This window comes from Trichoplusia ni, chromosome 22, assembly GCF_003590095.1.
Source record: "Trichoplusia ni isolate ovarian cell line Hi5 chromosome 22, tn1, whole genome shotgun sequence".
Taxonomy (NCBI): domain Eukaryota; kingdom Metazoa; phylum Arthropoda; class Insecta; order Lepidoptera; family Noctuidae; genus Trichoplusia; species Trichoplusia ni.
This window is the reverse complement of record NC_039499.1, coordinates 4,254,238-4,271,299: the sequence shown is the minus strand read 5'-3', so window position 1 is coordinate 4,271,299 and position 17,062 is coordinate 4,254,238. Positions and strand designations below refer to the sequence as shown.

The 17,062-nt window shown below is 34.3% G+C and overlaps 1 protein-coding gene across 1 annotated transcript; it reads left to right on the top strand.

Annotated features, from left to right (window-relative positions):
- Nucleotides 1–2,918: 2,918 nt before the first annotated feature.
- Nucleotides 2,919–16,397, top strand: LOC113504478 (CD63 antigen-like). The gene is made up of 5 exons (XM_026886779.1): nucleotides 2,919–3,119; nucleotides 12,653–12,841; nucleotides 13,777–13,947; nucleotides 14,991–15,248; nucleotides 15,774–16,397. The coding sequence occupies exons 1-5, from the start codon at nucleotides 3,045–3,047 to the stop codon at nucleotides 15,954–15,956; spliced, it is 876 nt and encodes a 291-aa protein (XP_026742580.1). The 5' UTR covers nucleotides 2,919–3,044; the 3' UTR covers nucleotides 15,957–16,397.
- Nucleotides 16,398–17,062: the final 665 nt, after the last annotated feature.

The window sequence follows — 17,062 nt, the reverse complement described above, 5'->3', positions numbered from 1 at the left end:
TATAGTAAATTATTATTCAATATTGCTTTGTTAAATCTTAATACTTATTCCTGTGTTGTCTCGTCACTAAAGTATGAATGTTTATTACTAGAAACCTTATTTCCACTTAATTATTAATATGAGTTATTGTAAATACAAATAAGTCATTAATATAAATAAGTAGGTATTTTTACTACTTTAAGTAGTACTGTATTTTAAAGCATTTGTTTTTTTTTTCTGATAGCTCAAAGAACGTCAACGAGATATCTGCATTTTTTAACTTAATATTATATTGCCTATTATAGTAACATTGAGTAACTATATTACAGGGCCCCAATTCTGCTGTTTACAGGGCCGATGAATGAATGAAATTTGGCTTAAAATGACAATTTTCGTATTCTATTGAGCTTTTTTCTACACAATAATTGTAAATTCAGTGCGGGACGGTACACTCAAGGTCAATACAATTAACTTTTAATTATTGTTTTGGCAAAATTCTTAAGAGAATAGGAATAATTTCAAATTTAATCCAATTGTCATTCATTCATCGGACATTGTAAAATAGCAGAATCGGGGCCCTGGATGATTATCATCGCTGTTTTTTTTACAACCGAGAAAGCCAAGACACAAGCTTTTGCATCTTGTTTATTAAAATATGAATTATGACTTTATTTACGACCATATTGGAGAATTCTTTGTAAAGTGACTTTTTTGTCTCTACATTCTATTTAACAGTGCTAGAGAAACTTTATACTCAGTGTCATAATGTCGCGAAAATTTTTATTTGAATTTGGAATATTGTTGTTGTTCTTTGCTACTCATTTAATTTTGTTAAATCCCCTGTTGTCACCTATTTATTTTATTTAGTTAAGCTTCTTGTTTGTGGTAATAAATAAACATTTTAAAGTAATTAACGTGAAGTGTTTTCAGTTTCAAAGGTTTGGAGCCTAGTCCTAAGATTAAGGTTTCTTCTGAAGTGGAAAAATAAATAACGAATAAGATATTGAAATGAAACTACTTTTACCCGTTTGCCCGTGACCATGACACCTTTGCAGGTATCATGGTCACGGGCAGACTGAGATGGTGTTCGTCTTGACAGGAGATGTTGCTCGTTCTACCTTCATATTTTAATTAATTATTTGTGGTCCGGCCTACGCACTATGAGCTCACTGTGTCGTGATGTCTTGCAGCGCTGCTCTTGGGTTTAGCTTTGAGTTTTTGTATTATTGGGTCCCAAGTAGGTGATATCTTCCAGCCATCTTCTCTATTGAAATTAGGGTGTTTTTTAATCTCAATAGCCTCGCGAAACATCCTAGGTAGGAATTTGGATTCTTTAGCGAGGATCTGTGGTTGATCAAATCTAATATAATGGTTGGAGCCTTCAGCATGTTCGGCGACTGCAGACTTCGTTGAGCGGCGGTGTTTGACGTCAGCTATGTGTTCTTTTACGCGGGTCCCTATGCTTCGTTTAGTTTGACCGATATAAGAGAGGCCGCAGTCACAATCTAGTTTGTATACTCCTGCATCTTGTAGAGGTATGTGACACTTGACAGTTGGTAAGGACTTAGAAGGACGAAGATTTAGTCAAATTCTCTCTCTCAAATCTTGAAGAGGTTCAGTTTTTAAAATTGTGAATTTGTAGCATGAAACAAGAGAGATTTTTCTATGGTGCTTTTGGTTCTAGATACCACTATATTTGAATCTAAAGTTTGCCGGGATCTAAAAGGCAGACGAAAATTTAAATCTTATCACTCTTGCTTAGACCGATTAAAACTACAAAATCAAAACTTAAAATAATGCGTAGGAATATTACTAGATGGCGCTAGTAGTTCACTGAAAGCAAATCTTTTAGAGCGCTTAATATAAAAGTCACTCAGTTATTGTTGTTTTTATTTCAACTCATAATAGTAAAATATCCAAGGCATATTTAAATCGTAACAATAAAAAGATTTATAAAGAAGGCGTAAGTTCCATCTAAATGAAAATTAACATCAAAACTAAGAGTATTTCCAAAATTCCAAAAGCCACTACTGCCTACTGGATTGTTAACTTTACTTTTGCCTCTTATTTTTTTCTTATGAAAATATATTCTATTGACCTGCTACCTTGTGGTGTTAAGAGGAGAGAAGTAAAGCCGATTAAAATATAAATAATAATATCATTAACTATTAGAAGACACCTTCTAAACAAATTCGAACAAAACATAACAAGCTTACATCGTAAACATTAGTATCATAAGAATATTCCTAATCCTATAAAGTCTTAAAAGCCACATTACGTGACCTTGAGAATTAACAAGAAGGACACATTATAAAACAGTATTCCTCGCCTTCCGAACATAGTTTAAACTAACTTCAAACCACAAACAGTACCATATTACCCACTATGACGTTATATTTGCCACAACGAAGCAGAGGAGTGTAGATGGAAGTGCTACTCAGGGTACTCGGGAGTGTTATAGTTATGCGATAACGATCAACTTAACCGTAAATTTTGAAACAAGATATACTTTATAGCTTTTTCTAGCCAAATCAAATCCAGCAAATTTTTTGAAGCAATTTTTTAAACTTTACGGAACCAAAAATTAAAATATTAGTCAGTGTTTTTTTTTAAATCCTACTAAACAACTGATATTTGTTTTCATGACAATTGTTTGTGTTGCGATACAGGCGGCAATGTGTGAAAATTATTCTTAATTTAACTATCTACAATTTTATTTGATTAAATTTTGTAACGGCTCACTCTTGTGACTAGTTACTTACATAATTTCGAAGAATGACAAAAAGCGACGAGTAAGGCAAATAAGTTTGGCAATTATAATGCTAGATCCAGTACCAACACAATATAGTACCACTTCCTTTATTTCCCATGTTCCACGACCATGACATTACCTTTTATACAGCGTAAGCTAATTGGCTGAAAGAAAAACGTCGCATTACCGCCGGCTTCCAACAGTCAGTCTCGCGCGGACCGCACGCCGCTTATCAATTGATAACAAGTGAAAATTTTCAGTCCTATACCGATAGTCGTATAGCGAACACCGAGGAGTAAACAGTGTTTCGAAAATGACACGGAACAATCTAGAAGTCGGAATGAAGTGTATAAAATATATGCTGTTGTGCATAACAGCTATATTTGTGGTGAGTAGAATATTAACAGTGATATACTTTGTTTTATTGATTTTAGTACGTTTTTATTGCGACATATTTGCGTAGGTCTTATCTCTCTATTGGCCCATCGAATGTTAGATAGATATAAAACTTTGTTGTTGGTTTTATTAAAAACGTAGTAAACGTAGAATATGAAATATTTTTTGCAATCAGAAATGTGATTAAAGTTTTGTCTCTACAATAGATTTATTTGGTCCCTGGTAGAGATGATAACGTTGTTTTTGTTAATTGATTTTTTTGCTAAAATTGATTTTTAGTTGATAAAGCGAAATGTTCAATATCTTATAGAAATAATTAATTTTAAAAAATTGCACAGAAACCATAGCTCTTTAATTAGGTAAAGTCATAAGGAGATTGAGCAGAAAGAACATCTATAAATAAATGTATGTATATATACATGGTAATAGGAAACATTGTCTGTATATTCGAACGTCCTAATTCATGATATCACACGAAAGTCGAGTAATTAACAGCCAAATGATAACAACGAAGGCTAATTAACATTTGTACCTGTAAACGTTGCGAACGTTAGTCACAGCGATAACGTTCCTATCTAAAAAATACATACACTTATAAATAAGCGGCTTATCTGTTTGAAGGCTGGCAACATTTATATGGTATCCGTTGTTTTAAGTTTGAATTTTATATATCGATTTTGTGTTTGCTTTGATACCTGAAGGCATATGTATGTATAGTTTCATTCATAATTGATTGGCAACACATGCCATAAACATATAAGTACAAGGCTTACATGACAGCATTAATAACATAGATAGGTGGGTGTATTTACCTAAATGGGCCTCCTGGGGAATACCAACTCTGTTTAATGTATCAGTGTAGTCGTTGTGCGAAAGAGACGTGTATGCGACGTGTAGAACGTTGTCTCATTTTCGACATTGCCAAATTTTTGCTTTTAGAAGAAGTGGTAGGGATATTGAATGAAATCGTTGTTTTTTCATTTACGAGAACCTTAAATTTGTTGGAATATAGATAGTTAATTATTGTATAGTTTGAGTACTTTGGTTCTATTCTATCAATGTTATTACTATCACTTTATTAGGTATATAATGCTGTATCACACTGTATAATACTATAAAGTATGCGAGTATGCCTGGTAAAACGATGCCTCAAATTTGGTATGAAGGTAGCTGGCGCCTTGCATTAATTAACACACAATACTTTACAGCAGCAATATTTTTTGCAGCTTTAATAGACATCTGAGCGGGCAAAGTCGTGAGCGACACCTAGTACACATATACATTTTTTTTATTACTTATTTCAAATTAAGAATTCCGTTTCAATTTGGTCTATTCTCTATTACACAGTGTATTGTTTTTAGTCACGCGTACAGCTGAACTTATTACAGTTGGGCCATAATACGCGGGACTAAAATATCATATGTATTTAGTTAAATGTTATTTATATTTTTGACAATAAACATTTAAGTATCCTTCATCTTCATTTGCTCAAAATCAAAGCAAGGAAGAGCGTAGTAAAACCTCTTTGTACTTATTGTTCCTATTTTAAAAACGTATAAAACATCGCGATCGGTAGGTAAGCAACAATATCAGAAAAGTAATAATTTAAGTAAATTTGCTTTGACAACAGTATGTTTTAGGTAAATACAGACGTTGTAGGTAGCCTACAGGCTTGATAACGTAATGTTTTACGGGCTACTCGTTTGACCCAACAGTTGATCTTTTGATAGGTAAAACTAAACGCGAAACAATGGAAAAAAGAAGTTTCTAATCAAATAAAAAAATAAACAAAAGAAGTAGGTACCTATATTTCGAATGCTATCTTTATAATTATAATGGTAGTGATAAGTTGCCACTAGAGAGACAAGGAAATTTGTGGAGCGAATGTGAAATAAATGTGAATGGTATTAGTGTAATTGAAATGAAACTACTTTTACGGATTTTATCGCGGTTTAATGTTTGATTTTAGTTCCCGACGTTTCGACACCTTTGCAGGTATCATGGTCACGTGCAGACTGTAAGAGTAGTTTCATTTCAATGTCTAACATTCGCGTAAACCTAAGAAACCACTAGGTATTAGTGTAATTTTTACAAAAACCATTTATTCTATTTAGAAATAGATTCTCAATTTGTCTGTTTATGTTTGTTACCTCAAAAGTTTAGACTGGATGAACCGATTACGTAGGTAGATATAAAAGAAAATAGCAGAGCTACATAGCTACATAATACTCGTGAAACTCGATAAAAGACTTAAAAGTAAAAAGAAAATAGGGATGACGACATAAAAAGAAAAAAATCTCATTAGCCCCTCAGTTAGAGAATTGAAAAGTATTAGACACGTATTTTTTCCTTACTAAGATTTACTGTTTTAAAGTTTAGGAGAGGGGGCTTGTGACGTAACGATATGGTAAAATTTATACACAATCGTGACGTCACGCGTAAGTTTTATTCACTGTAATTTGGTCAATTTATGTTTGCGTGACAAACTAAAAAATACGTATCCATTATTATACAAAAAAAATGATCATCCCTATTTTAAGAAGTACTTTTTCAACATTACTCCGAAATTAGCTCGCTAGTCGCTAATTAAAATTAGCGTAATTTTAACATTACAAGGACGTCGATTGGACCAAAAAATGATGTAGTTTTGTTCTGATTAATTGACCGTTAAAACAACATATCAAAAAGTTATGTAAGTTGTATCACTTTTCACTGAACGTACAGAAATTTGGGTGTTATTGTTTACACACACATTAATGTTATTGCGAGAGGTTAAAGTTAAATGTATGCGGTTGCCTCAAGCCCCAAGGTCATTGTCTGACCCTGGTAAACAGACGGTTTGATAAAGGCATTTTAGAGCCTATCAATTTCAGTAAACCTCTTGTTGAGTAGTTTCCTTAATATAGAGTATACTAACTGTAATAATTTGTAAGTAAGTATTTCGGTAAATTGAATATTAACTCTAGCCAAATGATATTTAAAGATAATATTCAGCGTTGATAGTTGATAGGTGATGACAGGTCACAGTCACGTGACTTATCGATAGGAAAATGTCCTATATAAGCCTCGTAAGGAAAAATCGATTAATTATGTTTTTGGAAAGGAAATCATGGAGTCATTTTGATAAGGTTAAGTTTACATATAATAAACACTATCTTTGAATTGATTTGCGGATTATGAAGACCTGAGTCTGTTGTGAAACAAACAATGTTCTGCCCGTAGTAGACCGTATATTAATTTTCCTCAAAAAAAATTGTGCTATGTACTTAACATAGCTTCTAGAATAGGGCATAAGTATAATAATTATAATATGTGTAAATAAATATGTTCTTTTTTAAAGACTATGCCCAAAATGTAATATTCCAGGTATTTCTTATTAAAAAAAAACAGAACTTCTAACGAATCGCTATTAAATTGGAATTAAAAAAACCACACCCATTTCCATAAAATTTCATCATTCGAAACTCGATTCATGAAACTCTTGGTTAGTCATAATAAGCTTTGTAGAAAATCCTTATCAATCAATCCGTTTGATTACTCAAATAATCGTGTAGGTACATAAAAATGTTCTAACGTACTTTGAATTTTATGTCTCTGTCGCTACATTATCAACTGTAGAATACACGTCACAATAATCAAAATACAGTTTGTGCTTATTATCAATATAAGTAGGTACCTACCTACTAAAGTTGCTATTAAAATTGATAGGTTTATTTTTTTATTTGACATTTGAGAAAATAAGAAAATCTCAAAACGAGTCAACGGAAAACGGAAATAAAAAGTTTCGTTTTTAGACATTTGTTGTATCTATGCCTTTATCTTGGCTCATTGACTGACGTTTTATTATTCAGCCCTCTACCGTGAACTAAAGGCTGCTAAAGCAAGATGTGGAAAAGAGATAGGGCTCTACGCAGTGATGTGCTTTGTCTTGCTTGCACAGATCCCTCTTCTAATTTTAGAAGGTGACAGGTCAAAGACGGCAATAAAAGAAACTGCAAAGTTGCAGACATATTAGCTTGTGTCGAAACAATAAATAGTAATAAGTCTGTCTCAAACTGATAAATTACTGCATTAACTATAATTATTTTAATGCAAGTGGGAAGTTATTGTGAACAAAACAATAATATTTACAATTTGAGATAATTTTAACAACAAATATTTTTTTCCTGATAGTTATTAGTAATCATACATACTTACATATAATTTATTATTTTAATAGCCAATTTAACCTATAAAACAACAAGGTACTTTATATACTAACATCAAATCATCTCTTTGTACTACTAGTTGGCTGAATAGAGGTTTACCTTTGCCTGACCACATCAGATAAGAATTATGACGTCAACGTTTCCAAAACACAACAAAATTATTTCTGCCGGTGATTAAAATCGGAACTAAAATTTCTCCGAACAAATTTGTTGGTATTCAAAGTTTTAAATGCGATACTAGCGCCACTTTTCCCGGCATACATAAAATTGTAATGTTATACACCATCCATTTGTAGGATTAAGCGGATTCACATTATCTATGACTGTCTAACATCCGATAGTATAGACGACTAACTAGAGTATTAATCTATACTTTATTTAGAACGATTATCTATCCATCAAAGTTAATAGGCTATTCGCTAAAAGTATTACTATTTGATTGCTCATGTCAGGGTTAGCAAATATACTTTTGTAAGGGAAATTGAGTTAAAATGGATATTTGCTTAGTTGATTGAGTATAATGTGGTATTTGACTTAAAAATGAAAAAAAAAACTAAATGCGGAGTATATTAACAACGCTGGTTTCGTTTTCAATCCAGTGACGCCTTGGCTAAGTGCATAGAATTGTAAAAATTACAGATCATGGAATAGGATCACAACGATTTGATACTATTATTCTTTGAGCGTTGATCAATACAGTTCTAAAAACAATATATCTATTTACCATAACTACAAAAGCAAACACCACTAACAGCCGCGAAGTAAGTTAATTACATATTCAAGTACCAAGGGCATTCGGTCGCACTACGCTAATATCGAGAGGAGTTATATAAGCAATACCCCGCCATTATACCTCTGAGACCATGTTTACATTGCAATCGACGTGCAATAGGAACAATGAATCGTGTGGATATTTGTAAATCTTTTCCTCGTGACTGCAGTTTTTATTAGGGTTGCGTACTCAAAGGGTCAAATGGAAACCCTATTATTGAGGCGCCGCACGCCGCCGGCGCCGCGCGCCGTCCGTGCGTAGGTATATTCATCCGCGAGTCCGTCACTGGACTGTATTTCAAGAAATGTGATAGCTAGAAAGTTGATATTTTCGAATATAATGTATTTCTGTTGCCGCTTTACTTACTTAACAATAAATACTAAAAATAGAGATCAAGTTTAAGCAACGATTCTTACTGCCATAAACCCACAAAGTTATTTGCAACCACCCTAAGCTATAAAAAATAATAATCATACAATTTAATTGTTTTTCTTTAGCCTATTTGTACGGAACCCTCAAAGTCTCGAGTCTCACTCGCACTTTACTAGTTTTCTATACCTGCACTGTGTACTATGAACTCTGAAAGTTAAATTGTTATTGTTGTGGGTGCGAGCTCTTGGTCTCGTAGTGTTAGTCTCTTTGTGTGTAGAGTCGTCTCTTTCACAGCGGTAACATTATTTCTGTACGAGGTTGTAATGAGCGCACTATTTAGTAGGTACTTCTGTTGATTAGATCATGTAGTTGAGTTGAATTTGATTTTATAAATGTTATCATTTCTTTTTAAATCCTTCCTTCTTCCCTCCTTCTTTATTGTTAACTGGTAATATTATAATGTCGTTAATAATGTAACGAAAAGTAGAATACTCTAAACTACTCTAAACTTTATTCAGGATTTTTTTTTATTAAAAACGTGTATTTGTCAAACGCATTGGCCAGTGCAGTAAATAATTGTTCGAAATCCTTAATAAACCTATTTTAACCTAAGCGCCTACAACTGCCTCAAAAGGAAATACTCGTATTATTTGTACGCCCCCACAACTAGGTTTTCGGCCTTAATTAATACACTCTTTCATCGCGTTAACAAAAAACTTAGATGATACAATATTTTAAAATCTCGTGTGACATCACTTATCACTTTTTACCGACAAGTGACGTTATGAGCCAACTTTGATACGATTTACCATCTTTTTATTTTATTGATTTAATATAAAAAAACGTTAACTACCTTTAGGACTTATTATAATATTATAGTTAAATTATGTCATCATATCATGCCAGTCAAGTCAAAACTCAACAGCAAATCGCACTATGAGTTTCAGTGGTAGGTCCCATGATTGTGGTGTAGTCAAATGAGTGTGCGTCAAAGCCAATTTTGTTCCCAAGACAAGACAGTCAATTCACACTAATACTAATGATAATAGTCATACCGACATTACTGGCTAACTCTACGTCACCAACGTTCTGATAACAAACGGCTACATGCGTCATATTCACTTGTTTTTTTTTTTATTTTCTTTGTTTTTAATGATAAGTGATGTGTGTGTGAGAACGATTGGTAGACGGACGGCTAGTACTGATTGTAGTCACACTTTTTTTGTTATTTTCTGTACGTGGCACTCAGATAAGAAATCGTTTGAGTTGATTTTCTGTTTTATTGATTGATTGATTTGAATAATCTGTATCCAGAAAGAAGCTTGTGCTTGAAAGCCTTTGTGTAATTATTTAAAGGCTGGTAATATACATCAGAATACGTTACACGTTCTGAAGAATAGTGAGAAAGTAGAGTTATTAATTTTTTCGTCAGCTAAGACTATTTTTTTGTATTTATTTTATCTACAGTCAACAAAATATAGTGAAACGTTCACAAGCGAATATTACTACACTTAGAACAGTATAATTTAAATTTTTCTGTTAAGTATTTATTTTTAATTTTTGTATTTTTACAAAGTTTTATATTGGTGTTGACTGAAAATGCAACTTAATATTACTAGGCAAAAAAAAATTACCTACTCTGGAAGTGCTACGAGAAATTTTTAAAAGCTGAAACTCTATTAATGTAATTAAAAGCAAAAGACTCAAGTATCCATATGACTACGAGATTCTATTCGAGCATTTATCACTATTATTGATTTAAAGATACGGAAAATATACCAACTGATGAATACTCGGATTACGTACACACTAATATGGACTTCGCGCCGTTACAATTAAGTTGAAAATTAATTGGACGCTGTAATTACACGCTCGTCTTGTGGACCGCACAATGGTTGAGTAGTTAAAGTCGTTTAAGGTGTATAATGAGTTTCGAGTTCACTTGTTTTGTCACGTTTTAAGACTATTCGAGTAGAACAAGATTTAGTTAAGAGTTTTTTCATGTACACTTATTGTTTATTTCACGTAATTCGGGAAGTTTTTTTTTGGTTGGGTAGCCACAAACTTATTTAATACCAAATTGATTTATTTTCCTTTGGCCTATTTGTACTGAACTCTCAGTAGGCTGACTCTCAATTTACTGGTTTTATAAACTACGGTAGGTTTCGTAATATCATTTAACAACCTATCTACTCCATAAGAGTCTGTCGTTGCGTTTTCACCAGAGATGTGCGAGGATGCGTAGCGAGGAATATGTTTGTAAAGAAGTAATAGAATCGCTTCTTTAACTTTGCCTCGGTCAGCACAGCTCTGGTGGAAACGGCACAGCGGACATCCGCACACGACCCATTTTCATCGCAATTCATCATCGGCCTTGCCTTTTCCCAACTATGTTTGGGTCGGCTTCCAGTCCAACCGGATCCAGAGTTTTACAATGAGCGACTGCCTGTCTGACCTCCCCAACCCAGTTAAATGGGCAACACGCACATTTTCATAGCAATTCTCTGAAGGAAACCTAGCCTAAACTTCCTTTACCAACATCTTTTTCTAATTCAAACCTTAGCTGGTACATAGTTGTACGTTTCAACCATCTGAAAAGCAAATAAAACTTGGTCAGCGCTATCGATCTTAAACCAACAGAAGTCAAGGTCGTGGTCACTTGCCCGGCTGGCGCGATGGCGTGCTCGCCGTACAATTAAATCGATATACACACCTCTTATTATGCCGTTATAAGGATGTTTTGTAAACATTACTGTGAGAAGGCCTCACATGATAATTATGATGTTAGTTTCAATAATATAGGAATAACCTACTGTTCTACAATACTCTGAAAATTGATAAAGAAAATGGATGTAAACCATCTGATATGATGATATTCGTTCTGCCGCCACCAAAAAATATTGAAATCTGTCCAGCTGTTTAGGAGGAATTTTATGGCGCACGAATATACCTTACCATATATATTTTAACTATAAAAATATATAAAAGCCAATTATCAAATTATTTTTTTAAAGTTGCCAGTACAGCCGTACCTAACGGCAGATTAGTTATCTACTATGAACCTTTACAATAGCAAATGTTTAAAAGTGCCTGAATCTTAACCTGCATTTAGGTGCATTCTCAGTAAAAGTGAAAAAACTATACATGCAAGTCTATATCAGAACGTAATATAATTAATTTAGACAGAATAAGGTAGTACAATTGGTTAGGCAGTCGGATGAAGCCTGTGCTAAGGTTAACTTGAGAGCTAAAGTGGTCAATAAGTTTATGTCTACAACGAAATTCAAACAAACTCACTACTTGAAACTGTACTTTTGAAACAGTCTCGACATACATATCTTTATCACTGATATCTGCTTTAGATACTACCAGTCCATTACATCCATCCAATGTGATAAATCATATCAAGTCACTTGGTCAAACTAAATCTAAACTCTATATTCGAATTCATGTGTTTAGCATCCATTGCTATTGCTTAAAACCCGTTAAAAAGTATCTGGAGAAAACAACTCTTTAAGCCAAGTGATATTACAAGAAAGGTCTCAAATGTAGGTATAGAGATGGCAGATATTAGTCTCGTGGCCAAGACCGAGACGAGCTCGACGATCTGTGCATTCGTTCTTATGAGGAGCGAAAGGTGGGCTCTTTAAACCCATCGATCAAATAGGAATCTTAAGGAATAGGGTCACTTGGCAAACTTTTCTTAGCTATGTTCTTTAATCTCGTCTGACAGGTGAATCAGGTCGTAAATATAGCGCAGAATAAGAAGAAGGAGATATAAGAGAGTTATAGGTCACATACTTGTGGCTTTGATAGCCTAGTAATAAGACCGCAGGACTGCCAAGTCAAAGGTCTCGGAGTTTGATCCCAAGAACGCACATAGACTTATATACTCGAATGTTGTGTGCGTTTTAGAAATAGACATCATAGCTTCCGTGTTTGGGGAAACACGTAAAAATTTGGTTCGCTTGATTTCTCTCCAGCCGTGTCGGATTGCCGACCCATTGTACTATGAGAGTAAGGGAACGGAGAGTGCACCTGCGTACCTAACACACTGGCACAAACGCTTGTAAATTAAAATATATCCCGCCCACTGTCGCCTACACTTACCGCCATGATCGACGTATCGATCAAGACATAATTATATACTTAGTGTTTGTTCGTTTGTTCCAGCTCACCTCCGCGTTAATAATCTCAGTGGGTACAACGATCTACGCCATCTACCACGATGTCTCCTTCTTCCTGGAGGACCACTTCTTCTCGCCGGCCACCTTCGTCATCGTCATTGGTGTCATCATGCTGTTCGTCTCTCTATTTGGATGCATCGGAGCCCTGAAGGAGAGCACCTGCTTGGTCAACATTGTAAGTGTGATTACGTTGTTGAGTAATAGAATTAAGTTTCAAGAATTGGGACAAATAAGGAAGAAGAAAATTTGGGGCAATCTACGTTATACTACCGTTTGTACGCAGTTGAAACTCTACATCTGGCCCATTTTATATTCGATATTTTTGTGGATTCTCTGATAAAACTATCAGGTTTGATAGTTCCAATTGCACAGCAAAAACCAATTCTTATGCATCGCCAGGCAAAGAAAACTACCTCATTTTCCTTCAATCCTGATGATTCCAGGATCATATTGTAGTTGTTGTTTTTACTTAAATGCATTTTTATCATGCTTTAATTATTGCGATATTACAAAAAAATATGAAGAGTAGTTTTTTATGTAGCGTTTGTTTAAACTTTTTAGCATTTTAGCAGTAATCAAGAACATATTAAAAGTCTGTCTACCTAGTAGCAATTTTATGAGACAGAATCCTTGGTGCAAATGATTTTATCATTCGATTACTTAAATTTAATTTCTTTAAAAGTACTAAAATTATTATCACATGCAGACAACATGTCAGTTACGTATAAGGTACATTGCTAAAAAACTTGTTTGTTATCAGTAAGACATTGACACGATTAGCTAAATTTTCATAGTAATTTCACACATTCTAATTGGTACAAACTCTCAAAATTAAGAACTAAGAATTTAATTTAAACCCAACGAAATCTAACAATATTGCACAGATAGCACAAACATTCCATTGTTGCTACCACAATCCTTTAGCCCAAGTCCGTATAGTAATTGTATATGATTTTTACCATTATTATCATGTCAGCATAGAATAAGGGCCTATTTAGACGATGCGAGAAATGTCGTACAAGTTGTAATAGACTGCTCCCGATCATCTATCACGTTTGGTATCCGAGCTGCGCGGCAACACAATAAATCCTAAGAACATTTCTCTCCCAGTTTGCAGTCATCCTCAGTCTGGTGTTCGTCCTGGAGATAGCAGCCGCCATCGCAGCGTACAGCCTCCGCGGTCAGGTTACAGACATGCTGGACGAGAAGCTGAGGGTCACACTGCCCTTCTACTACGAGAACGACGAGGTCCACGACGCCTTCGACTTCATCCAGAGCAGGGTAAGCAGAAATTTTATATAAGATTACGTTACGAAGGCGTTATTCCAAATAAATAAAATAAGAATAAAGAATACTGCTGTTAGTAAGTTTCGCTATAAGTTCGCTTGGGCAAATTTGGCTGATTTTGGTGTCGAAACTTATGTGGCAGCCGAAAGAGCTTTACGAGAAATGGAGGAAATAGCTGGTATTTTTTATGAAAATTTGGTAAGTGCATTATAGCCTGAAGCCACAAAGTACTTGTACCAAAGTGAATTTGTATTGATAATGATAATTATTACTTGCTCCCATAAACAAACACGATTGAAACAAGTTATCTATGAATCTCAACTATATTGTAGCTGTTATTTATTTATCACCCATATTTTATTGTAACAGTCCTTATTATTGTAATCAGTCAACCGTGTTAAATAAAGCAGGAAAATGCAACAAAATCTGATTAACTATTGTTTTTGTTTTTTTATTCGGTTTAAATCGCTACGCAGTAACATTTTCCTGTATCGTGACGAGATTTAAAATGGCTATACACTTGGAACATTTGTTTTTATGAGTTATACAATATTACAACAAAATAAATGTTTATTTTGCTTAGAAGCCCTTGGCCTTCAATTTAAGCGATCATAATTCTCGATTTTCTTCCATTGTTTGACTAAAAATACAAAGAAATATATAAGATAATATGCATAGGTACCTACTTGACCTTCCTCTAAAAGTTTTCCTTAAAATACAACTACGCCTTCACAGATTCGGATTTTCCTTAACAATTATGAATTACATTTAAGTCAATCGGTAATTTAAGTAAACCGGTGTGATGGTATGTTTTAAGGGTTTTGTAGCCAAAGGGTAAAAATGGAATACTATTACTGATACAGCGATATTTATCTGTCTGTATCTCAGAATACCTACTTAACATAAAAAACGAAGTAAAAGAAAAGGTGGATGACTCTTCATTGAACCGTCAGAGTCGCGAGTTCTTCCGCGCTTGACCAGTATTTATATATTTTTAAGTTAGTAGAAGTTATCATGTTTCTTTTTCGCATCTTCAGCTGAACTGCTGTGGCGTGGACAGTTACATGGACTGGAGCGTGGTGCCCCCTCCCCCTGGCGTCTCCGGCATCTCCATCAGCAACATCACCGTCCCCAACTCCTGCTGCGCTGAATCCCGTTACAACACCATCGGCGATGTCGAGATCGATGAATGTACTAAGTTGTACGCTAACGGCTGTCTCCCAAGAGTCTACTACTTGGTGTACCAGAGTGCTGGTCTCCTCGGCGCTGGAGCCATGACCATTGCTTTCATTCAGGTTAGTAGATGGAGGATTTAGATTGGATACTTTTATTTTAAAGTGGTTTTGAGACAGGAGAATGTGTAGTAAAGGTTCTGTCCAGAGTGATGCAAAATGGACTCAAACATTCAGATAATAAGAGATAAAAATTAAAGGCTAAAAAAATACTTACATACATTTAATGTTTAGAGTGCAGAAATAGCGACAATCTAGACAACCCAGACATCCTGTAAATATATTAACGAGCATTTGTCATGTACGTATGTACTTCGAGTACTATTCAATTTGGATGATGTCACCCTTGATTACTTTGTTTGTTCAACGTATTTAATATAACGACAAAGACGTTTATTTAACTAAAATATATAACATTAATAGAACGTTCAGTATTAATTAGTTTTTATTAAAGAATAAATAATGATTATTTTAATGGCAACTTGGCTTGTAATATCGAGGCAAAACATTTTTACCATCGCGTCGACTAAAATGGAACAGCACTTATCAGATAACATAAATATTCAAAATAATCTTATCTTTTTTCAGATAATTGGCATTGTGTTTTCATTCTCGCTGGCCAGTTCAATCCGTAAGGCCAAGTCTGAGCGCGAACGCAGGCGGTGGGAGATCCAGGAACGCATGATCAATGCCTACACGTCCCTCAACCCGAACCAAGAGAAACAAGCCCCAGTTGTCTATGTCCCCTTCCACGGACAAACCACAGCATAGGGCTGAATGGCCAATGCCTTGGCCCTGCAAATGTCAAACGAAATTTTTCTACATGTAATGACAGGTTATAAACAATTTCAATAACATATCAATTTTAGACAGAAATACGTTACATTTGCAGGATCAGGATTAAATTTCGTTGTTTCTAGGAATTTATCGTAAGAATTTTAACCAAAAACTCTTTTGGGATAACAATGCCTTCATGAGCGCCATTTTTATTTTTAGCGCCAAAAATATCGATTTATGATTAAGGATAGATAGTGTCAACCGATTATAAAATAAGTTTTCTTAAAGAATAATTGATTGCCTTTGTAATATATATTTTTACTTGCGTCCTTTCACTTGTTCGGCGAATTTCCTTGTTACCTGTCCAAAAGTTGTTAATGTTTTTTTCCTTCTTTTTTATCAAGCATAAGTCTAGCGTACTTAAATATTACGAAATTAATGAAATCTTTAAAATTACTTCATGTATTTGTTATAATTTTAAACGATAAGTATTATAATGAGTATTTTAAAGAAATATTTTTATTTATACAATATTTTGTCATTTTATTTTTACCTATCCGTTCCTAGTATTAGCTTGTGAATCTAGTGATACACTTGCTCTAATGTACATAAACTTATAATAAACACTACTACTAATTTAGCTTAGAGAATGTTCACCCTGCATTCGAGATAGTGTTTTAAAGAAAAACATGGAGAGGAACCCAGCATAGTGATTTTTTCAAGGGCGATTTAAAACCACGTCAGAGGCTTGCATAAGGCTGTATAACAACCATACGAAATAAGAAGCTCATGAAAATATGAAACAAACTCTGGTAGGTTTCGTTCTTCAGCGTCCGTTAAATGATCAGTGTATTTAACCCTTTGCCAGTTCTGTTATTAAATAATTTGTGTATGTCTCTTTCTGCTCAAAGAATTAGCATTAGCACATAGTATTAACATGCAAAATTAGATTTAGTTTTCAGTGAATATTTTTTTCGAAATGTTCTTCGAGTCTAATGGTCTGAGCCCGTGGTAGTTAGTACCGTTTACCTGCCAAAGCCACCATGACCCAAATCTCCACTACGACCATTGCTCTTACCAAAGTTGGGAGACACAGTTTC